This window comes from Salmo salar, chromosome 01, assembly GCF_965601325.2.
Source record: "Salmo salar chromosome 01, fSalSal1, whole genome shotgun sequence".
NCBI classification, from domain to species: domain Eukaryota; kingdom Metazoa; phylum Chordata; class Actinopteri; order Salmoniformes; family Salmonidae; genus Salmo; species Salmo salar.
Window position 1 is genome coordinate 181,754,650 of NC_138291.1, and position 25,351 is coordinate 181,780,000.

General features: G+C 46.0%; 1 protein-coding gene across 1 annotated transcript in view; it reads right to left on the reverse strand.

Annotated features, from left to right (window-relative positions):
• The window catches only part of LOC106572677 (angiopoietin-1 receptor), a 96,955-nt gene that overhangs the window by 57,935 nt on the left and 13,669 nt on the right, over positions 1-25,351 (reverse strand). Inside the window, exons 2-5 of the mRNA XM_082957020.1 lie at positions 14,358-14,498; positions 13,886-14,065; positions 11,821-11,931; positions 528-680 (exon numbers count right to left, since the gene is read on the reverse strand). Coding sequence (XP_082813146.1) covers positions 528-680; positions 11,821-11,931; positions 13,886-14,065; positions 14,358-14,498 — 585 coding nt within the window. The remainder of the gene's footprint in view (positions 1-527; positions 681-11,820; positions 11,932-13,885; positions 14,066-14,357; positions 14,499-25,351) is intronic.

Here is a 25,351-nt window from a genome sequence, read left to right on the forward strand (position 1 = left end):
TTCAATGACAGCCTACTGGGGAACAGTGGGTTAACTGCCTTGTTCAGGGGCAGAACAACAGATTGTGTACCTTGTCAGCTTGGGGATTTGAACTTGCAACCATTTTGGTTACTAGTCCAACACTCTAACCACTAGGCTATGCTACCGCCACAGCGTAGCCTAGTGATGGGTTGTATTACAATAGTATTTGGTGGTATTGGGTAGTATTCTGTAGTGTTGGGTATTATAGGGTATTGGGTGCAGTAATAGGTTGTATTACAATAGTATTTGGTGGTATTGGGTAGTATTCTGTAGTGTTGGGTATTATAGGGTATTGGATGCAGTAATGGGTTGTATTACAATAGTAGTTGATGGTATTGGGTAGTATTGTGTAGTGTTGGGTATTATAGGGTATTGGGTGCAGTAATGTTGTATTACAATAGTATTTGGTGGTATTGGGTAGTATTCTGTAGTGTTGGGTATTGGGTGCGGTAATGGGTTGTATTACAATAGTATTTGGTGGTATTGGGTAGTATTGTGTAACTAACTTCTGACGATGAGCCTCGTGATGGCTGATGTGGACTTGGCTCCAGCGATGGACCTGGCTGTGTAGAGACCTGCGTCTGAAGACGCCACTCCCTGGATGGGGTACACCAGGATGTCTGGGATCTCATTCTTAGGCACTGAGTGAATGAAGGAGTCTGGGAGAGACAAGAGGTTTCACATTACATTTACAGTTAGGTTATATGGGGGAGTGACCTTATTTATAGTAAGGGTTACATGGAGAAAATCGTACCTCTCTGAAATGAAAATGGATGGCCCTCCCTTCAGCTAAATATATTTGACCTAAACCATCCCTGAACGTTTGAAAAAAACAAAACAAGTGACCCTCCCTTATACCCCAAAGTAATAATTAAAACAAAGTGGATAGCAGAGAACATGTCTACCGTTTATCCTCACTTCCTGGACAGACCAGACCCTTAGATATCTTCTTTATAGTAAAAGCATTGCATTAATCTATTATCTTATTTGCATGTCAGAGAAGGAAAAAAAAAATCACACTTTATAAACATTTCATGCAATTCTACGTCATTTTACATATTAGCAGAATATTTTTTAAATACCAAACAAATTATCGAAATTACAGGCTAAGAATGGATAGAGAGATATTCCTGTGTTCATTTTATCATATTTCTGGTGTCTTGTTCGCAACGAAATTGTCCCTGTTTGCAAATAATTAAATGTGAGACGTCATTAGGGATCTGAGCATGGTTAGTCTTACCTTTCCACCCCTAACAGAGTAAACCTACCGACCCAGAAAAGTGTCAGCTTTAACAGCTGGCTACTCCTCTTCAGTGGTTTAATCCAATGAGAAAAGGTCACAAGTGTTTCCCCCTAAAAGCTGTCTGGGTTTAAACATCTTCTATTGTACAGAAAGTGAATAACTTCATCAATTGATAGTGACAGAATTAGATTTATCTACCAAGCAAAGTAATTTTTGTTTGTCTTTTCGGCTATAAAAGTGTATAGCTTAGCCTCTGAATGTCAAAGAAACTAAACAATTATATCCCCATTTGCATCGGAGTCACATCTTTCCCGAGTATTTTACAGCTTGTTTCTAGCATAAAGCATCGCGGACCAAAGCACTGTTATAGATCACTTTATATAATCGGATTTTCTTATCTAACAAGGTCTGTGCTTTTTGCTGTTGTCTTTAATAAAAGGTAGGCCTATGGCATGTCTAACAAGGTCTGTGCTTTTTGCCATTGTCTTTAATAAAAGGTAGGCCTATGGCATGTCTAACAAGGTGTAACAACTGTCGATGAAGAGAGTGGACCAAGGTGCAGCGGAGTTCGTGTTCATCATAAAAGGTTTTAATTAAAAAACAAGAGAACACTACCAAAATGCACAAAAACGACAGCAAACAGATTTGCAGGCTAGACAAACAGCAGTGCAAATACAACTACCCACAAAAACCCAAACCAAACACACACCTAATTATAGGACTCTCAATCAGAGGCAACTAGAAACACCTGCCTCCAATTGAGAGTCCAACACCCAAACCTAAACATAGAAAAACGAACCTAGACAGAACGTAGAAATACATACAAAACATAAACCCTCTGCCACGTTGTGACCAAAACTAATACAATTACTCCCTCTGCTGGTCAGGACGTGACAGTACCCCCCCCCTAAAGGTGCAGACCCCGAATGCACCTAAAAGAAAAGACAAAAACCCCCAAACAACAAAAATATCCCCCTAAACTAAAGGGAGGGAAGGGAGGGTGGCTGCCGTCAACGATGGCCCTGTGCTACACCCCCCCTCCCCAACCCACCTATATTGGAGGCGGCTCAGGTGCGGGACGTGGACCCCGCTCCACCCTCGGCGTCGCCCACTTAGGTGGCGCCCCTGGCCGCGTCGGAGGACTGGTGGGCGACCCTGACGTCGCCGGCTGACGGGCGGCGCCTGGCTGGCGGCTGTCCCTTGCTGCGCCCGACTGGCGGATGACCCTGGCTTAGCCCGGCTGGCGGGTGGCGATGGCTGCGCCCGGCTGGCGGACGACGATGGCAGATCCGGTACGGCGGGCCGCTCTGGCAGATCCGGGCAGACGGGCCGCTCTGGCGGCTCCTGACTGGCGGGCGGCTCTGGCGGCTCCTGACTGGCGGGCGGCTCTGGCGGCTCCTGACTGGCGGGCGGCTCTGGCGGCTCCTGACTGGCGGGCGGCTCTGGCGGCTCCTGACTGGCGGGCGGCTCTGGCGGCTCCTGACTGGCGGGCGGCTCTGGTGGCTCCTGACTGGCGGGCGGCTCTGGCGGCACCAGACTGGCGAGGCTGGGCTGACGCACTAGATGCCTGATGCGTGGGGCTGGTACAGGATGTGCCAGTCTGGGCACACGAACCTCAGGGCTAGTGCGGGGAGCTGACCTGGGGCTCCATCCTCGCCCCGCAAAACTGCCCTTGTGCCCCCCCCAAAAAAATTATTGGGGCTGCCTCTCGGGTTTACTTAACTCCTCCATAGCCCTGGAAATGCTCATCCTCATCTCCGCCCACGTCCATCCTTCTTCCTCGTTCCTCCGCAGCTTGGTCCGAGTTTGGTGGGTAGTTCTGTAACAACTGTCGATGAAGAGAGTGGACCAAGGTGCAGCGGAGTTCGTGTTCATCATAAAAGGTTTTAATTAAAAAACAAGAGAACACTACCAAAATGCACAAAAACGACAACAAACAGATTTGCAGGCTAGACAAACAGCAGTGCAAATACAACTACCCACAAAAACCCAAACCAAACACACACCTATATATAGGACTCTCAATCAGAGGCAACTAGAAACACCTGCCTCCAATTGAGAGTCCAACACCCAAACCTACACATAGAAAAACGAACCTAGACAGAACGTAGAAATACATACAGAACACAAACCCTCTGCCACGTCCTGACCAAAACTAATACAATTACTCCCTCTGCTGGTCAGAACGTGACACAAGGTCTGTGCTTTTTGCCGTTGTCTTTAATAAAAGGCATACCCTCAATTACCCCCTCAATTCAAGTCTTGGTTTTAACTTAACAGCCCATCTCTGGCATGGTAGGCTATTTCATATTTAAAGTGCATGGTGGGATTGGAGGGATTGGAGGAATTGACGACAAATCTATGGATATAGCAGCCTTGCACAAAGTCCTGCGCACATACCACCAGTATGTGAAATGTCACACTAGGAAAAATAGGACTCTTGACTTGTGCTATGGGACAATACCAAATTAGTTTTCTGCTACCAACAGACCTCCCCTGGGGACATCAGACCACAATGTGGTTTACCTCAGGCCAACCTACTGTCGGCCCTTGGAGAGGGAGAAACCCACAGTTAAAACTGTCCAGATCTGGAAGGACAACAGTATCACTTGTCTCCAGGTGTGTTTTGACTGTACTATGTGGGAGGTATTTGGTCTCCAGGGGTGTTTTGACTGTACTATGTGGGAGGTATTTGGTGTTTTGACTGTACTATGTAGGAGGTATTTGGTCTCCAGGGGTGTTTTGACTGTACCATGTGGGAGGTATTTGGTCTCCAGGGGTGTTTTGACTGTACTATGTGGGAGGTATTTGGTCTCCAGGGGTGTTTTGACTGTACTGTGTGGGAGGTATTTGGTCTCCAGGGGTGTTTTGACTGTACTGTGTGGGAGGTATTTGGTGTTTTGACTACTATGTGGGAGGTATTTGGTCTCCAGGGGTGTTTTGACTGTACCAGGTGGGAGGTATTTGGTCTCCAGGGGTGTTTTGACTGTACTATGTGGGAGGTATTTGGTCTCCAGGGATGTTTTGACTGTACTATGTGGGAGGTATTTGGTCTCCAGGGATGTTTTGACTGTACCATGTGGGAGGTATTTGGTCTCCAGGGGTGTTTTGACTGTACTATGTGGGAGGTATTTGGTCTCCAGGGGTGTTTTGACTGTACTGTGTGGGAGGTATTTGGTCTCCAGGGGTGTTTTGACTGTACTGTGTGGGAGGTATTTGGTGTTTTGACTACTATGTGGGAGGTATTTGGTCTCCAGGGGTGTTTTGACTGTACCAGGTGGGAGGTATTTGGTCTCCAGGGGTGTTTTGACTGTACTATGTGGGAGGTATTTGGTCTCCAGGGATGTTTTGACTGTACTATGTGGGAGGTATTTGGTCTCCAGGGATGTTTTGACTGTACCATGTGGGAGGTATTTGGTCTCCAGGGGTGTTTTGACTGTACCATGTGGGAGGTATTTGGTCTCCAGGGGTGTTTTGACTGTACTATGTGGGAGGTATTTGGTGTTTTGACTGTACTATGTGGGAGGTATTTGGTCTCCAGGGGTGTTTTGACTGTACTATGTGGGAGGTATCTGGTCTCCAGGGGTGTTTTGACTGTACCATGTGGGAGGTATTTGGTCTCCAGGGGTGTTTTGACTGTACTATGTGGGAGGTATTTGGTCTCCAGGGGTGTTTTGACTGTACTGTGTGGGAGGTATTTGGTCTCCAGGGGTGTTTTGACTGTACCAGGTGGGAGGTATTTGGTCTCCAGGGGTGTTTTGACTGTACTAGGTGGGAGGTATTTGGTCTCCAGGGATGTTTTGACTGTACTATGTGGGAGGTATTTGGTCTCCAGGGATGTTTTGACTGTACCATGTGGGAGAAATTTGGTCTCCAGGGGTGTTTTGACTGTACTATGTGGGAGGTATTTGGTCTCCAGGGATGTTTTGACTGTACCATGTGGGAGGTATTTGGTCTCCAGGGGTGTTTTGACTGTACCATGTGGGAGGTATTTGGTCTCCAGAAGTGTTTTGACTGTACCATGTGGGAGGTATTTGGTCTCCAGGGGTGTTTTGACTGTACTATGTGGGAGGTATTTGGTGTTTTGACTGTACTATGTGGGAGGTATTTGGTCTCCAGGGGTGTTTTGACTGTACTATGTGGGAGGTATTTGGTGTTTTGACTGTACTGTGTGGGAGGTATTTGGTCTCCAGGGGTGTTTTGACTGTACCATGTGGGAGGTATCTGGTCTCCAGGGGTGTTTTGACTGTACTGTGTGGGAGGTATTTGGTGTTTCGACTGTACTATGTGGGAGGTATTTGGTGTTTTGACTCTACTATGTGGGAGGTATCTGGTGTCCAGGGGTGTTTTGACTGTACTATGTGGGAGGTATTTGGTGTTTTGACTGTACTGTGTGGGAGGTATTTGGTCTCCAGGGGTGTTTTGACTGTACCATGTGGGAGGTATTTGGTCTCCAGGGGTGTTTTGACTGTACTGTGTGGGAGGTATTTGGTGTTTCGACTGTACTATGTGGGAGGTATTTGGTGTTTTGACTCTACTATGTGGGAGGTATCTGGTGTCCAGGGGTGTTTTGACTGTACTGTGTGGGAGGTATTTGCGGACAGCAGCTCTGATCTTGATGAACTCACAGATGTTGTTTCAGACTGTAAACTTCTGTGTTGAGTCAGTTGTGCCAACTAAAACCTGTAAAATCTTCCCTAACAATAAGCCTTGGGTATCAAAACATCTAAAATATCAGGCAGTTTATGCTGAGGGTGATAGACAGGCTTTAAGAGATGTACAATATGGGATCAAGAGACAGATACCGGTGGACAAGGAGGCATACAAGCAAAGGGTGGAAAGGACCCTCTCCTCAGGAAACGCAAGGGTGGAGAGGACCCTCTCCGCAGGAAACGCAAGGGTGGAGAGGACCCTCTCCTCAGGAAACGCAAGGGTGGAGAGGACCCTCTCCTCAGGAAACGCAAGGGTGGAAAGGACCCTCTCCTCAGGAAACGCAAGGGTGGAGAGGACCCTCTCCTCAGGAAACGCAAGGGTGGAGAGGACCCTCTCCGCAGGAAACGCAAGGGTGGAAAGGACCCTCTCCTCAGGAAACGCAAGGGTGGAGAGGACCCTCTCCGCAGGAAACGCAAGGGTGGAGAGGACCCTCTCCGCAGGAAACGCAAGGGTGGAGAGGACCAGAACATGGCTAATGAACTGAATGTTTTCTTCTCAAGATTTGAATCAGACAACTTTTGTGTCGGAGGTAAAACAAATGGAAGCATCATTACAAATGTTTGAGAGAGTTGTTGTTAAACAGTCTGATGTTTTAAAGTTGTTCTGTTGGATGAAACATATACAAAAGCCCAGGCCCAGACAAAATAAGTGGACATGTGTTAAAGCACTGCGCTGAACAATTGACTGGTGTTTTTATAGACATTTTCCAATCCTCGCTCGACCAGCAACACGTGCCAGTATTGTGGGAAAACTCAATAATTATACCAATTCCTAAAGCATCTAATCCCTCTGTGCTGAATGACTACGGCCCTGTCGCCTTGACATCCTTAGTAATGAAATGCCTTGAGAAACCTGTGAAAAGTCATATTCTCAGCTTCACCCAGAAGCTTCTCGACTCATTTCAGTTTGCCTATCAGCCTAGCAGAGGAGTTGAGGATGCCATTCTTACCCTCCTTAACATGGTCTACAGACATCTAGAGGGTGTACTCTCCTCAACATGGTCTATAGACATCTAGAGCGTGTACTCTCCTCAACATGGTCTATAGACATCTAGAGGGTGTACTCTCCTCAACATGGCAACATGGTCTACAGACATCTAGAGGGTGTACTCTCCTCAACATGGTCTATAGACATCTAGAGGGTGTACTCTCCTCAACATGGTCTATAGACATCTAGAGGGTGTGCTCTCCTCAACATGGTCTACAGACATCTAGAGGGTGTACTCTCCTCAACATGGTCTATAGACATCTAGAGGATGTACTCTCCTCAACATGGTCTACAGACATCTAGAGGGTGTACTCTCCTCAACATGGTCTATAGACATCTAGAGGGTGTACTCTCCTCAACATGGTCTATAGACATCTAGAGGGTGTACTCTCCTCAACATGGTCTATAGATATCTAGAGGGTGTACCCTCCTCAACATGGTCTATAGACATCTAGAGGGTGTACTCTCCTCAACATGGTCTATAGACATCTAGAGGGTTTATCCTCCTCAACATGGTCTATAGACATCTAGAGGGTGTACTCTCCTCAACATGGTCTATAGACATCTAGAGCGTGTACTCTCCTCAACATGGTCTATAGACATCTAGAGGGTGTACTCTCCTCAACATGGTCTATAGACATCTAGAGGGTGTACCCTCCTCAACATGGTCTATAGACATCTAGAGGGTGTACCCTCCTCAACATGGTCTATAGACATCTAGAGGGTGTACTCTCCTCAACATGGTCTATAGACATCTAGAGGGTGTACTCTCCTCAACATGGTCTATAGACATCTAGAGCGTGTACTCTCCTCAACATGGTCTATAGACATCTAGAAGGAGCCAAATCCCATGTTAGTGTTCTGTTTGTTGACTTTTCTTCTGCCTTCAACACAATCCAGCCCTACATTCTGGCACAGAGACTCATTCGGGACTTGTCCTTAGATGGGGGGCTGGTTTTGTGGATGTGGGACTTCCAACGCTCACAGCGAGTCAAAATAGGTCCCCACGTGTCGGACATACGCAACACCAACACAGTCTCTCCTCAGCGATGTGTTTCGTCCCCACTCCACCACCAACACAGGCTCTCCTCAGAGATGTGTTTCGTCCCCACTCCACCACAGGCTCTCCTCTATTTTATCTAATCTTTCATTGAGAGTATTTTAACTTTTTGTAATGTTTGTTGGTTTGGCAATGCCACTGTCAGCCAGAGAAATATGCTGAGAAGGATTATCACCACAGCAAGCAAGGTACTTGGAGTCAAACAGACAGGCCTGGATGAGATCTTTAAGGTCAGGTTCCTCCCCAAGGTACTTGGAGTCAGGCTTTGATGATATCTTTAAGGTCAGGGCCCTCAGCAAGGTACTTGGAGTCAAACAGACAGGCCTGGATGAGATCTTTAAGGTCATGTTCCAATTGACCCAGTAAGGCCAGCAGAATAATGTTCCTATAGACCCAGTAAGGCTAGCAGGCTAATGTTCCTATCCACCCAGTAAGGCCAGCAGAATAATGTTCCTATCGACTCAGTAAGGCCAGCAGGCTAATGTTCCTATAGACCCAGTAAGACCAGCAGGCTAATGTTCCTATCCACCCAGTAAGGCCAGCAGGCTAATGTTCCTATCCACTCAGTAAGGCCAGCAGGCTAATGTTCCTATAGACCCAGTAAGGCCAGCAGGCTAATGTGTCTATAGACCCAGTAAGGCTAACAGGCTAATGTTCCTATAGACCCAGTAAGGCTAACAGGCTAATGTTCCTATAGACCCAGTAAGGCTAACAGGCTAATGTTCCTATCCACTCAGTAAGGCTAACAGGCTAATGTTCCTATCCACCCAGTAAGGCCAGCAGGCTAATGTTCCTATCCACTCAGTAAGGCCAGCAGGCTAATGTTCCTATCCACCCAGTAAGGCTAACAGGCTAATGTTCCTATCCACCCAGTAAGGCCAGCAGGCTAATGTGTCTATAGACCCAGTAAAACCAGCAGGCTAATGTTCCTATAGACCCAGTAAGGCCAGCAGGCTAATGTTCCTATAGACCCAGTAAGGCCAGCAGGCTAATGTTCCTATAGACCCAGTAAGGCCAGCAGGCTAATGTGTCTATAGACCCAGTAAAACCAGCAGGCTAATGTTCCTATAGACCCAGTAAGGCCAGCAGGCTAATGTTCCTATAGACCCAGTAAGGCCAGCAGGCTAATGTTCCTATAGACCCAGTAAGGCCAGCAGGCTAATGTGTCTATAGACCCAGTAAGGCCAGCAGGCTAATGTTCCTATCCACCCAGTAAGGCCAGCAGGCTAATGTTCCTAACCACCCAGTAAGGCTAACAGGCTAATGTGTCTATAGACCCAGTAAGGCTAACAGGCTAATGTTCCTATCCACCCAGTAAGGCCAGCAGGCTAATGTTCCTAACCACTCAGTAAGGCCAGCAGGCTAATGTTCCTATCCACCCAGTAAGGCCAGCAGGCTAGTCTTTAAAAAAAAAAAAATTGTAATATGTAACTGTTATGAAAGTTGTATTGTCAATTTTGTTTTGCATTTAAACGGCACCTTAAACGTGTACATGACACTGCAACAAAATGTCCCCATGGGGACAATAAAGTAAGTAAATAAGTAAGTAAGTAAGTCAGTCAGTCAGTCAGTCAGTGAGTCAGTCAGTCAGTCAGTCAGTCAGTCAGCTAGAGGTTAATGGTCAGTCAGTCAGTCAGTCAGTAAGTCAGTCAGTCAGCTAGAGGTTAATGGTCAGTCAGTCAGTCAGTCAGTCAGTCAGTCAGTCAGTGAGTGAGTCAGTCAGTAAGTCAGTGAGTCAGTCAGTCAGTCAGTCAGTCAGTCAGTCAGCCAGTCAGTCAGTCAGTCAGTCAGTCAGCCAGTCAGTCAGTCAGTCAGTCAGTCAGTCAGTCAGCTAGAGGTTAATGGTCAGTCAGTCAGTCAGTCAGTCAGTCAGTCAGCCAGTCAGCCAGTCAGTCAGTCAGTCAGTCAGTCAGTCAGCCAGTCAGTCAGTCAGTCAGTCAGTCAGTCAGTCAGCTAGAGGTTAATGGTCAGTCAGTCAGTCAGTCAGTCAGTCAGTCAGTCAGCCAGTCAGCCAGTCAGTCAGTCAGTCAGTCAGTCAGTCAGCCAGTCAGTCAGTCAGTATAGCCTAATGTAATCTGTCAAACAGAAAGGACTACCTCTTATTTGTTAAACAGGAAGAAATATGCTCCAACACAAAGCCGTCTTGTTGTTAGTAATCTAATTAAAATGAAGACGGTTTAAATGAATTATGCCTACTTGAATCTTTACTACTGTCCATTTCTGATTGATTGTTCCGCAGCTGTTAAACATATTGGACATAAAAGATTGCAAAAACACCAGGAAATCAGCTCCATGTGACTTTCATAAACACCAGGAAATCAGCTCCGTGTGACTTTCATAAACACCAGGAAATCAGCTCCATGTGACTTTCATTTTGGAAATCTGTTCCCAAGATTAATAGAGAGATGTGTAAGCAAGGTTTGAAATTATTATGTTTTAGTGAAATATTACATCTGTTTGGGCTTCTTGCTGTCACAGGCGCCGAAATGAGCAGACCAAGGTGCAGCGTGGAATATGTTCATCTTGTAATTTAATGCGACAAAAATCAACACTGTACAAATTAAACAAAAAATTACAGCCGACAGTTCTGTCAGGTACTCACAACTAAACAGAAAGCAACTACCCACAAAACCCAAAGGAAAAACAGGCTGCCTAAGTATGGTTCCTAATCAGAGACAACGATAGACAGCTGCCTCTGATTGGAAACCATACCTGGCCAAAACATAGAAAACAAAACATAGAATGCCCACCCACCTATCACACCCTGGCCTAGCTAAACAGAGAAAACACAGCTCTCTTAGGTCAGAGTGTGAGACTTGCGGTCAATTTGCAGTCTACAAATTATTTTTAATTATGTTCCGGGACCCCCGAACATCCGCTCAAGAAATCGGCTGCGGCTGAATCTAGTTCATGATCCCTGGTCTAGGGTTTACCGAGAATGGTGCGACAAACAAAAAACAGCTCATTGATGAGAGGTCCAATGAGAATGGCTAGAATGGTGCAATCTAACAGGCTGGCTGCAAACAGACCAATAACAGCGCAGTACAACAGCGGTGAGCAGAACGACATCTCTGAACACACAACTCGTTGGTCCTTGTCTCAGATTGGCTATTGCAGCAGACGACCACACCGGGTTCCACTCCTATCAGCTAAAAACAAGAAGAAGAGGCTTCAGTGGGTACACCATCACCAACACTGGACAATAGAGGAGTGGAAAAACATTGCCTGGTCCGACGAATCCTGGTTCCTGATTGTCCTTGCGTCATGCTAATGGCAGAGTCGTAAGCAGCATGAGTCCATGGCCCTATCCTGTCTGGTGTCAACGGTACTGGCTGGTAGCGGTGGTATACTAGTGTGGAGAATGATTTCCTGGCACGCTTTAGGTCCCACGATACCAATTGAGCAACGATTGAACGCCACAACATATCTGAACATTGTCTTTGACCAATAGAGTATCTTTGGGATGAGATGGAACGGGCTGTTCGCAGTTTGGAAGGACTGCCATCCATTCTGGAGCAACTGCGTGATGCCATGGCATCAGCACGGACCAACATCCCTGTGGAACATTTCTGACACCTGATAGAATCCATGTCCCGAAGAGATCTGGAGGCAAAGGGGGCTCCGACACGGTACTAGACAGGTGTACATAATAAACTGACCGGTTAGTGTATATTGGAGGATCACGTTACAGAGAGATATCAGTAACCATGACAATACAAACAAAACAAAACACACTTTTATACAAACAAACAAGCCAAAACAAACGATATAACTATTTACATACTGTAAGGTTTACCATTTTTATAGATGACTGCGTCCTCTGCGAACACTTTCCTGCGAGTGAAACAGATGTCGACATCTTCTCCTATACTGACTGTGATGGTTAGCGACTTTGGTAGGAATGTGGCTGGGGAGGCAAACACAAACACAACATTACTCTCAGTGGTGGGTAGACAACTTTACTCTCAGTGGTGGGTAGACAACTTTACTCTCAGTGGTGGGTAGACAACTTTACTCTCAGTGGTGGGTAGACAACTTTACTCTCAGTGGTGGGTAGACAACTTTACTCTCAGTGGTGGGTAGACAACTTTACTCTCAGTGGTGAGTAGACAATTTTACTCTCAGTGGTGAGTAGACAATTTTACTCTCAGTGGTGGGTAGATAACTTTACTCTCAGTGGTGGGTAGATAACTTTACTCTCAGTGGTGGGTAGATAACTTTACTCTCAGTGGTGGGTAGACAACATTACTCTCAGTGGTGGGTAGATAACTTTACTCTCAGTGGTGAGTAGACAACTTTACTCTCAGTGGTGGGTAGACAACTTTACTCTCAGTGGTGGGTAGACAACTTTACTCTCAGTGGTGGGTAGACAACTTTACTCTCAGTGGTGGCTAGACAACATTACTCTCAGTGGTGGGTAGACAACATTACTCTCAGTGGTGGGTAGACAACATTACTCTCAGTGGTGAGTAGATAACTTTACTCTCAGTGGTGAGTAGACAACTTTACTCTCAGTGGTGGGTAGACAACTTTACTCTCAGTGGTGGGTAGACAACTTTACTCTCAGTGGTGGGTAGACAACTTTACTCTCAGTGGTGGGTAGACAACATTACTCTCAGTGGTGGGTAGACAACATTACTCTCAGTGGTGGGTAGACAACATTACTCTCAGTGGTGAGTAGATAACTTTACTCTCAGTGGTGGGTAGACAACTTTACTCTCAGTGGTGGGTAGACAACTTTACTCTCAGTGGTGGGTAGACAACTTTACTCTCAGTGGTGGGTAGCAGAAACTAGACAGGCACAAGGTGAATGGGGGCACAGTTTTGCAGTGACTTTGCAGTGTGACTTAGGGTCCAGTAAGGAATGCATCCGGCAAACAAACACTTTGACTGGAAGTCAAATCCAATGTTCACCTTCCAGCAATCAACTCCCTGTCTGTCTGTCTGTCTGTCTGTCTGTCTGTCTGTCTGTCTGTCTGTCTGTCTGTCTGTCAGGTTGGTATTGGTAGTGTTTCATTAGGGAGTCAGAATAACAGTATTTAATGTTTCATTAGAGTCAGAATAACAGTATTTAATGTTTCATTAGAGTCAGAATAACAGTATTTATCCTCATTGTCTATGAGTTGTTAATGTTTCATTTAGTAGCATCTTGCAATGACAGTAGTGTGCACCCTGCACCCAGGGACCCAAACAGTGGTCTCCTAGCAACAACCATACACCACACAGGGACCCAAACAGTGGTCTCCTAGCAACAACAAAACACCACACAGGGACCCAAACAGTGGTCTCCTAGCAACAACCATACACCACACAGGGAACCAAACAGTGGTCTCCTAGCAACAACCATACACCACACAGGGAACCAAACAGTGGTCTCCTAGCAACAACCATACACCACATAGGGAACCAAACAGTGGTCTCCTAGCAACAACCATACACCACACAGGGAACCAAACAGTGGTCTCCTAGCAACAACCACACACCACACAGGGACCCAAACAGTGGTCTCCTAGCAACAACCATACACCACACAGGGACCCAAACAGTGGTCTCCTAGCAACAACCATACACCACACAGGGACACAAACAGTGGTCTCCTAGCAACAACCATACACCACACAGGGACCCAAACAGTGGTCTCCTAGCAACAACCATACATCAAACAGTGGTCTCCTAGCAACAACCATTCACCACACAGGGAACCAAACAATGGTCTCCTAGCAACAACCATACACCACACAGGGAACCAAACAGTGGTCTCCTAGCAACGACCATACACCACACAGGGACCCAAACAGGAAAGCCTCAAAACAATAGAATAGAACTGTACACGCTAGAACACAATATCAATGCGTTATCACCTTCATTCAGCATCTTGTATGTGTATATCTGATTTGTGTCACTCTTTCTGGCCCTGCAGTAGAATTCTCCAAAGATATCACTGCGAGTCTTCCATTCGATCTTGGAGGCATGGTGGTAGGCTGTATCGGGACCGACGGGCAGCCTCTGGGGGTGGGTCAGAGGGAAGTCACGACCCATACCTAACGGAAATGTGCACGTTTAAAAAAAAAACTGTTGGAAATACAAGAATTACACAATAATCACTTTATTGTAACACAAAATGTATGATGACATGTTAAAAATGCATTCTACCTTGTCTTTGCTGTTTGCTTTCACAAGTTTACCTGAAAAGCTAGTTTGTAGTGCATTTCTAAATTCCTAGATCAATTCAAATGTATTGGAAACAGATTTTAAAGACATTTCACGTGCCGTGGAAGGTGTTAGAATTGCAAACGTAATGTGTTAATCTTGTGTGAAAGTCCCATCCCATACCCAGGATACTGCTGGAGCTGGAGGTGGTACTGTCTGGCCGGGAGGTCCAATCACTACTGACGCAGTGGAGGGAGGAGTCGGATGATGTCACCATGGGGTCAGGGTTCACCAACGTCAGGTCTGCTATGTCTAGGGCATCACCTAAGACAGACAGACAGACAGACAGACAGACAGACAGACAGACAGACAGACAGACAGACAGACAGACAGACAGACAGACAGACAGACAGACAGACAGACAGACAGACAGACAGACAGACATTGAACAGATAAGTATTAAGTATTGAACAGATACATATTGGATATTGAACAGATAAGTATCAGATATTGAACAGATAAGTATCAGATATTGAACAGATAAGTATTAGGTATTGAACAGATAAGTATCAGGTATTGAACAGATAAGTATCAGGTATTGAACAGATAAGTATCAGATATTGAACAGATAAGTATCAGGTATTGAACAGATAAGTATCAGGTATTGAACAGATAAGTATTAGGTATTGAACAGATAAGTATCAGGTATTGAACAGATAAGTATCAGGTATTGAACAGATAAGTATCAGATATTGGACACAAAAGACAAGCTGGAAAATAATTCCGGATCCTTATTTGCAGCACTAAAGGTAGCATCAGATATGACATTATGTCACATCCTGACCAGCAGAGGGAGGTATTGTATCAGTTGTGGTCAGGATGTGGCAGGTTGTTGGTATGTTAAGGGTTTGTGTTGGGGATGGGACTCCCAATTGAAGGCAGGTGTGTTGAGTTGCCTTTGATTGGGAGTCCTATATAGAAGGGTGTGTTTTTCTTTGAGATTGTGGGTAGTTGTTTGTGATCACTGCTTGTTTAGCCTGCCACACTGTTGCCGTTGTGAGTATTGGTTTTTGGGTTTTTTTTCCAGTGGATACTTCACTTGTTTTTTTATCAATAAACATGAGTGTCCACATTCCCGCTGCGCCTTGGTCTTCTCTCCACTATGAATCTTGTGACACATTAATTGTAATCTGAGACATTATATACTGTACATACAGTACAGTAATCTGTATCATTGCCAACTACATGATATTGAGGATGTTGGTATCTGTGCAACACATGGTACCACTACCCAGTACAGCCAGTAGAGGACTGGCCACCCCTCAGAGCCTGGTTCCTCTGGTTTACCCAGTACAGCCAGTAGAGGACTGGCCACCCCTCAGAGCCTGGTTCCTCTGGTCTACCCAGTACAGCCAGTAGAGGACTGGCCACCCCTCAGAGCCTGGTTCCTCTCTACCCGGCACAGCCAGAAGAGGACTGGCCACCCCTCAGAGCCTGGTTCCTCTCTACCCGGCACAGCCAGAAGAGGACTGGTCACCCCTCAGAGCCTGGTTCCTCTCTACCCGGCACAGCCAGAAGAGGACTGGTCACCCCTCAGAGCCTGGTTCCTCTCTACCCGGCACAGCCAGAAGAGGACTGGTCACCCCTCAGAGCCTGGTTCCTCTCTACCCGGCACAGCCAGATGAGGACTGGCCACCCCTCAGAGCCTGGTTCCTCTCTACCCGGCACAGCCAGAAGAGGACTGGCCACCCCTCAGAGCCTGGTTCCTCTCTACCCGGCACAGCCAGATGAGGACTGGCCACCCCTCAGAGCCTGGTTCCTCTCTAGGTTTCTTCCTAGGTTCCTGCCTTTCTAGGGAGTCTTTCCTAGCCACCATGGTTCTACACCTGCACTGCTTGCTGTTTGGGGGTTTTAGGCTGGGTTTCTGTATTAGCACTTTGTGACATCTGCTGATGTAAGAAGGGATTTATAAAATACATTTGATTTGATGCTAGTGTGTGTGTTCTTCATCCACAGGCAGAGAATCATGTCACATTTACAAAGACTGTGTCTGATTAAACAGACCAGAGGAGCTGGCTAGATACTAGTAGGTAGACAGGGAGATACTAGTAGGTAGACAGGGAGATACTAGTAGGTAGACAGGGAGATACTAGTAGGTAGACAGGGAGATACTAGTAGGTAGGGAGATACTAGTAGGTAGGGAGATACTAGTAGGTAGGGAGATAGTAGGTAGACAGGGAGATAGTAGGTAGACAGGGAGATAGTAGTAGGTAGGGAGATACTAGTAGGTAGACAGGGAGATACTAGTAGGTAGACAGGGAGATAGTAGTAGGTAGGGAGATACTAGTAGGTAGGGAGATACTAGTAGGTAGACAGGGAGATAATAGTAGGTAGACAGGGAGATACTAGTAGGTAGACAGGGAGATACTAGTAGGTAGGGAGATATTAGTAGGTAGGGAGATAGTAGGTAGACAGGGAGATAGTAGGTAGACAGGGAGATAGTAGGTAGACAGGGAGATAGTAGTAGGTAGGGAGATACTAGTAGGTAGACAGGGAGATACTAGTAGGTAGACAGGGAGATAGTAGTAGGTAGGGAGATACTAGTAGGTAGACAAGGAGATACTAGTAGGTAGACAGGGAGATACTAGTAGGTAGGGAGATACTAGTAGGTAGGGAGATACTAGTAGGTAGACAGGGAGATACTAGTAGGTAGACAGGGAGATAGTAGTAGGTAGGGAGATACTAGTAGGTAGACAGGGAGATACTAGTAGGTAGACAGGGAGATAGTAGTAGGTAGGGAGATACTAGTAGGTAGACAGGGAGATACTAGTAGGTAGACAAGGAGATACTAGTAGGCAGGGAGATACTAGTAGGTAGACAGGGAGATAATAGTAGGTAGACAGGGAGATACTAGTAGGTAGACAGGGAGATAGTAGTAGGTAGGGAGATACTAGTAGGTAGACAGGGAGATACTAGTAGGTAGACAGGGAGATAGTAGTAGGTAGGGAGATACTACTAGGTAGACAGGGAAATACTAGTAGGTAGACAGGGAGATACTAGTAGGTAGACAGGGAGATACTAGTAGGTAGACAGGGAGATACTAGTAGGTAGACAGGGAGATACTAGTAGGTAGACAGGGAGATACTAGTAGGTAGGGAGATACTAGTAGGTAGACAAGGAGATACTAGTAGGTAGGGAGATACTAGTAGGTAGACAGGGAGATATTAGTAGGTAGACAGGGAGATATTAGTAGGTAGGCAGGGAGATATTAGTAGGTAGGCAGGGAGATACTAGTAGGTAGACAGGGAGATATTAGTAGGTAGACAGGGAGATACTAGTAGGTAGACAGGGAGATACTAGTAGGTAGACAGGGAGATACTAGTAGGTAGGGAGATACTAGTAGGTAGACAAGGAGATACTAGTAGGTAGGGAGATACTAGTAGGTAGACAGGGAGATATTAGTAGGTAGGCAGGGAGATATTAGTAGGTAGGCAGGGAGATACTAGTAGGTAGGGAGATACTAGTAGGTAGACAGGGAGATATTAGTAGGTAGACAGGGAGATATTAGTAGGTAGACAGGGAGATATTAGTAGGTAGGCAGGGAGATATTAGTAGGTAGGCAGGGAGATACTAGTAGGTAGACAGGGAGATATTAGTAGGTAGACAGGGAGATACTAGTAGGTAGGGAGATACTAGTAGGTAGACAGGGAGATATTAGTAGGTAGACAGGGAGATATTAGTAGGTAGGCAGGGAGATATTAGTAGGTAGGCAGGGAGATACTAGTAGGTAGACAGGGAGATATTAGTAGGTAGACAGGGAGATACTAGTAGGTAGACAGGGAGATACTAGTAGGTAGACAGGGAGATACTAGTAGGTAGGGAGATACTAGTAGGTAGACAAGGAGATACTAGTAGGTAGGGAGATACTAGTAGGTAGACAGGGAGATATTAGTAGGTAGGCAGGGAGATATTAGTAGGTAGGCAGGGAGATACTAGTAGGTAGGGAGATACTAGTAGGTAGACAGGGAGATATTAGTAGGTAGACAGGGAGATATTAGTAGGTAGACAGGGAGATATTAGTAGGTAGGCAGGGAGATATTAGTAGGTAGGCAGGGAGATACTAGTAGGTAGACAGGGAGATATTAGTAGGTAGACAGGGAGATACTAGTAGGTAGACAGGGAGATATTAGTAGGTAGACAGGGAGATATTAGTAGGTAGGCAGGGAGATATTAGTAGGTAGGCAGGGAGATACTAGTAGGTAGACAGGGAGATATTAGTAGGTAGACAGGGAGATACTAGTAGGTAGACAGGGAGATACTAGTAGGTAGACAGGGAGATACTAGTAGGTAGGGAGATACTAGTAGGTAGACAAGGAGATACTAGTAGGTAGGGAGATACTAGTAGGTAGACAGGGAGATATTAGTAGGTAGGCAGGGAGATATTAGTAGGTAGGCAGGGAGATACTAGTAGGTAGGGAGATACTAGTAGGTAGACAGGGAGATATTAGTAGGTAGACAGGGAGATATTAGTAGGTAGACAGGGAGATATTAGTAGGTAGGCAGGGAGATATTAGTAGGTAGGCAGGGAGATACTAGTAGGTAGACAGGGAGATATTAGTAGGTAGACAGGGAGATACTAGTAGGTAGACAGGGAGATACTAGTAGGTAGGGAGATACTAGTAGGTAGACAGGGAGATACTAGTAGGTAGGGAGATACTAGTAGGTAGACAGGGAGATACTAGTAGGTAGACAGGGAGATACTAGTAGGTAGACAGGGAGATACTAGTAGGTAGGGAGATACTAGTAGGTAGACAGGGATATACTAGTAGGTAGACAGGGAGATACTAGTAGACAGGGAGATACTAGTAGGTAGACAGGGAGATACTAGTAGGTAGGGAGATACTAGTAGGTAGGGAGATACTAGTAGGTAGACAGGGAGATACTAGTAGGTAGACAGGGAGATAGTAGTAGGTAGGGAGATACTAGTAGGTAGACAGGGAGATACTAGTAGGTAGACAGGGAGATAGTAGTAGGTATGGAGATACTAGTAGGTAGACAGGGAGATACTAGTAGGTAGACAAGGAGATACTAGTAGGCAGGGAGATACTAGTAGGTAGACAGGGAGATAATAGTAGGTAGACAGGGAGATACTAGTAGGTAGACAGGGAGATAGTAGTAGGTAGGGAGATACTAGTAGGTAGACAGGGAGATACTAGTAGGTAGACAGGGAGATAGTAGTAGGTAGGGAGATACTAGTAGGTAGACAGGGAGATACTAGTAGGTAGACAGGGAGATACTAGTAGGTAGGTAGGGAGATACTACTAGGTAGACAGGGAGATACTAGTAAGTAGACAGGGAGATACTAGTAGGTAGACAGGGAGATACTAGTAGGTAGGGAGATACTAGTAGGTAGACAAGGAGATACTAGTAGGTAGGGAGATACTAGTAGGTAGACAGGGAGATATTAGTAGGTAGACAGGGAGATATTAGTAGGTAGGCAGGGAGATATTAGTAGGTAGGCAGGGAGATACTAGTAGGTAGACAGGGAGATATTAGTAGGTAGACAGGGAGATACTAGTAGGTAGACAGGGAGATACTAGTAGGTAGGGAGATACTAGTAGGTAGGGAGATACTAGTAGGTAGACAGGGAGATACTAGTAGGTAGGGAGATACTAGTAGGTAGACAGGGAGATATTAGTAGGTAGGCAGGGAGATATTAGTAGGTAGGCAGGGAGATACTAGTAGGTAGGGAGATACTAGTAGGTAGACAGGGAGATATTAGTAGGTAGACAGGGAGATATTAGTAGGTAGACAGGGAGATATTAGTAGGTAGGCAGGGAGATATTAGTAGGTAGGCAGGGAGATACTAGTAGGTAGACAGGGAGATATTAGTAGGTAGACAGGGAGATACTAGTAGGTAGGGAGATACTAGTAGGTAGACAGGGAGATACTAGTAGGTAGGGAGATACTAGTAGGTAGACAGGGAGATACTAGTAGGTAGACAGGGAGATACTAGTAGGTAGACAGGGAGATACTAGTAGGTAGGGAGATACTAGTAGGTAGACAGGGATATACTAGTAGGTAGACAGGGAGATACTAGTAGACAGGGAGATACTAGTAGGTAGACAAGGAGATACTAGTAGGTAGACAGGGAGAGTCGGCTGTAAATGAACGACAGCTTTTCTCTCCTTTCCAGAGCACATAGAGAGAGACGAAAGAGAGAGAGATGAAAGAGAGAGAGAGAGAGAGAGAGAGAGAGAGAGAGATGAGCGAGAGAGAGAGAGAGACAAAAGAGAGAGAGAGAGAGAGACGATAGAGAGAGAGAGACGATAGAGAGAGAGAGAGAGAGAGAGAGAGAGAGAGAGACGAAAGAGAGAGAGAGAGATGAAAGAGAGAGAGAGAGATTGAAAAATACTTTTTTTTTATTTAATTGAAATTCAAAAATCCTATTTTAATAGTTCTTGTTGGATTGTGAGTTGTTGTCTCATTTTGAAGGTAAAGAAAAAAAGTTCTGAAATCTTTTTACGTTGCATGTTGGAATTTACAAGGATTGAAGTCCTCTGCTGTTGGGCTAAAGAGCAGAAACCCAGACTTCCTGAAAGAAATTGCTGATGTTGATATTGTAGTACTACAGGAAACATGGTGCAGAGGTGATGTTTCCACTGGCTGTCCACTACGTTATAGGGAGATCACCCTACCATCCACTACATTAACAGGAATCAGACAGGGCAGAGACTCAGGACAGGGCTGAGACTCGGGACAGGGCAGAGACTCAGGACAGGGCAGAGACTCAAGGGGGAATGTTAATATGGTATAAATCTGAACTAATTCATTCAATCGAATTGATCAAAACAGGAGAATTCTTTATCTGGTTAAAAATCATAAACTTTATATTTGATAAATTAGCCTCCTTGACTAATCTAAAGAAGCATAAGAGCAAACCAGAAATAACAGAAAATGAAAAATGGTTTGATAATGATTGCAAAAATCTAAGAAAGTCGTTGAGAAATATATCTAATCAAAAACACAGAGAATCGGACAACAAAAATATACGCCTTCAATATGGGGAAACACTGAAGCAATACAAACACACCCTAAGAACAATAAAGGAACAGCACATTAGAAATCAGCTGGATGGAATTGAGGAATCCATAGAATCAAACCACTTCTGGGAGAATTGGAATAAATTAAACAAATCTCGTCAGGAGGAATTGGCTCTCCAAAATGGGGATATGTGGAGAAATCACTTTGCAAACCTCTACAGCAATATAACAAAGAGCCCAGAACAAAAAGATATACAAGAAAAATTACAAATCCTTGAATTAGCAGTCAAAGACTATCAGAATCCTGTGGATACCCCTTTTACAGCCTTCCCTGTAGCTCAGTTGGTAGAGCATGGTGTTTGCAACGCCAGGGTTGTGGGTTCGATTCCCACGGGGGGCCAGTACAGGAAAAAAAAAAAAATAATAATAATGTATGAAATGTATGCGTTCACTACTGTAAGTTGCTCTGGATAAGAGCGTCTGCTAAATGACAAAAATGTAAAAAAAAGAATTGTTGGAAAAACTTTGCACTCTCCAACCCAAAAAGGCCTGTGGTGCTGATGGTATTTTAAATGAAATGATCAAATATACAGACCACAAATTCAATTTGGCTATACTCAAACTCTTCAACATTATCCTCACTGCAGGTATTTCCCCCCATATTTGGAACCAGGGATTGATCACACCAATCTATAAAAATGGAGACAAATTTGACCCAAATAATTACAGAGGAATTTCCGTTAACAGCAACTTGGGGAAAATTCTCTGCAGTATCATAAATAGCAGACTACATCATTTCCTTGACGAACACAACATCCTGAGCAGAAGCCAGATTGGATTTCTAAAAAATGATCGTACAACAGACCACATTTCCACCCGCCACACTCTAATTGACAAACAAGTAAACCAAAACAAAGGCAAAATCTACTCATGTTTTGTAGATTTCAAGAAAGCATTTGATTAAATTTGGCATGAAGGTATTTTTCATAAACTAATAGAAAGTGGTATTGGAGGGAAAACATATGATGTTATTAAATCAATGTACACTAAAAACAAATGTGTGGTTAAAATTGGCAACAAGTAACCAGACTTCTTCTCTCAGGGACGGGGAGTGAAACAGGGCTGTCCAATAAGTCCAACACTATTTAACATCGACATTAATGAATTGGCAAAAACATTAGAAGAATCGGCAGCACCTGGTCTCACCCTACACAACACTGAAATCAAGTTTCTGCTGTAGACAGATGACCTGGTGCTGCTGTCTCCCACTAAGGAGGGTCTGCTGTAGACAGATGACCTGGTGCTGCTGTCTCCCACTAAGGAGGGTCTGCTGTAGACAGATGACCTGGTGCTGCTGTCTCCCACTAAGGAGGGTCTGCTGTAGACAGATGACCTGGTGCTGCTGTCTCCCACTAAAGAGGGTCTGCTGTAGACAGATGACCTGGTGCTGCTGTCTCCCACTAAAGAGGGTCTGCTGTAGACAGATGACCTGGTGCTGCTGTCTCCCACTAAGGAGGGTCTGCTGTAGACAGATGACCTGGTGCTGCTGTCTCCCACTAAAGAGGGTCTGCTGTAGACAGATGACCTGGTGCTGCTGTCTCCCACTAAAGAGGGTCTGCTGTAGACAGATGACCTGGTGCTGCTGTCTCCCACTAAAGAGGGTCTGCTGTAGACAGATGACCTGGTGCTGCTGTCTCCCACTAAGGAGGGTCTGCTGTAGACAGATGACCTGGTGCTGCTGTCTCCCACTAAGGAGGGTCTGCTGTAGACAGATGACCTGGTGCTGCTGTCTCCCACTAAGGAGGGTCTGCTGTAGACAGATGACCTGGTGCTGCTGTCTCCCACTAAGGAGGGTCTGCTGTAGACAGATGACCTGGTGCTGCTGTCTCCCACTAAGGAGGGTCTGCTGTAGACAGATGACCTGGTGCTGCTGTCTCCCACTAAAGAGGGTCTGCTGTAGACAGATGACCTGGTGCTGCTGTCTCCCACTAAGGAGGGTCTGCTGTAGACAGATGACCTGGTGCTGCTGTCTCCCACTAAGGAGGGTCTGCTGTAGACAGATGACCTGGTGCTGCTGTCTCCCACTAAGGAGGGTCTGCTGTAGACAGATGACCTGGTGCTGCTGTCTCCCACTAAGGAGGGTCTGCTGTACGTAGATGACCTGGTGCTGCTGTCTCCCACTAAGGAGGGTCTGCTGTAGACAGATGACCTGGTGCTGCTGTCTCCCACTAAGGAGGGTCTGCTGTAGACAGATGACCTGGTGCTGCTGTCTCCCACTAAGGAGGGTCTGCTGTAGACAGATGACCTGGTGCTGCTGTCTCCCACTAAGGAGGGTCTGCTGTAGACAGATGACCTGGTGCTGCTGTCTCCCACTAAGGAGGGTCTGCTGTAGACAGATGACCTGGTGCTGCAGTCTCCCACTAAAGAGGGTCTGCTGTAGACAGATGACCTGGTGCTGTTGTCTCCCACTAAGGAGGGTCTGCTGTAGACAGATGACCTGGTGCTGCTGTCTCCCACTAAAGAGGGTCTGCTGTAGACAGATGACCTGGTGCTGCTGTCTCCCACTAAAGAGGGTCTGCTGTAGACAGATGACCTGGTGCTGCTGTCTCCCACTAAGGAGGGTCTGCTGTAGACAGATGACCTGGTGCTGCTGTCTCCCACTAAGGAGGGTCTGCTGTAGACAGATGACCTGGTGCTGCTGTCTCCCACTAAGGAGGGTCTGCTGTAGACAGATGACCTGGTGCTGCTGTCTCCCACTAAGGAGGGTCTGCTGTAGACAGATGACCTGGTGCTGCTGTCTCCCACTAAGGAGGGTCTGCTGTAGACAGATGACCTGGTGCTGTTGTCTCCCACTAAAGAGGGGTTACAGCAGCACCTAGATCGTCTTCACAGGTTCTGTCTGACCTGGGCTCTGACCGTTAACCACAGGTTCTGTCAGACCTGGGCTCTGACCGTTAACCACAGGTTCTGTCTGGGCTCTGACCGTTAACCACAGGTTCTGTTAGACCTGGGCTCTGACCGTTAACCACAGGTTCTGTTAGACCTGGGCTCTGACCGTTAACCACAGGTTCTGTCTGAGCTCTGACCGTTAACCACAGGTTCTGTTAGACCTGGGCTCTGACCGTTAACCACAGGTTCTGTTAGACCTGGACTCTGACCATTAACCACAGGTTCTGTCAGACCAGGGCTCTGACCATTAACCACAGGTTCTGTCAGACCTGGGCTCTGACCGTTAACCACAGGTTCTGTCTGGGCTCTGACCGTTAACCACAGGTTCTGTCAGACCTGGGCTCTGACCGTTAACCACAGGTTCTGTTAGACCTGGGCTCTGACCGTTAACCACAGGTTCTGTCTGGGCTCTGACCGTTAACCACAGGTTCTGTTAGACCTGGGCTCTGACCGTTAACCACAGGTTCTGTTAGAACTGGGCTCTGACCGTTAACCACAGGTTCTGTCTGGGCTCTGACCGTTAACCACAGGTTCTGTTAGACCTGGGCTCTGACCGTTAACCACAGGTTCTGTTAGACCTGGGCTCTGACCGTTAACCACAGGTTCTGTCAGACCTGGGCTCTGACCGTTAACCACAGGTTCTGTTAGACCTGGGCTCTGACCGTTAACCACAGGTTCTGTCAGACCTGGGCTCTGACCGTTAACCACAGGTTCTGTCAGACCTGGGCTCTGACCGTTAACCACAGGTTCTGTTAGACCTGGGCTCTGACCGTTAACCACAGGTTCTGTCAGACCTGGGCTCTGACCGTTAACCACAGGTTCTGTTAGACCTGGGCTCTGACCATTAACCACAGGTTCTGTCAGACCTGGGCTCTGACCGTTAACCACAGGTTCTGTCTGGGCTCTGACCGTTAACCTAAAAAAAACAAATATAATGATATTCCAAAAAAGGTCCGGAAATCAGGATGACAAATATAAATTCTATTTGAACACAGTTGTATTAGAACACACCAAAAACTACACGTATCTGGGACTAAATATCACTAACACAGGAAGCTTTCACATGGCTGTGAACGAGCTGAGAGACAAAGCAAGAAGAGCATTCTATTACATTAAAAGGAACATTAAAATAGAAATTCCAATTAGAATCTGGCTCAAAATGTTCCAATCAGTTATAGAACCAAT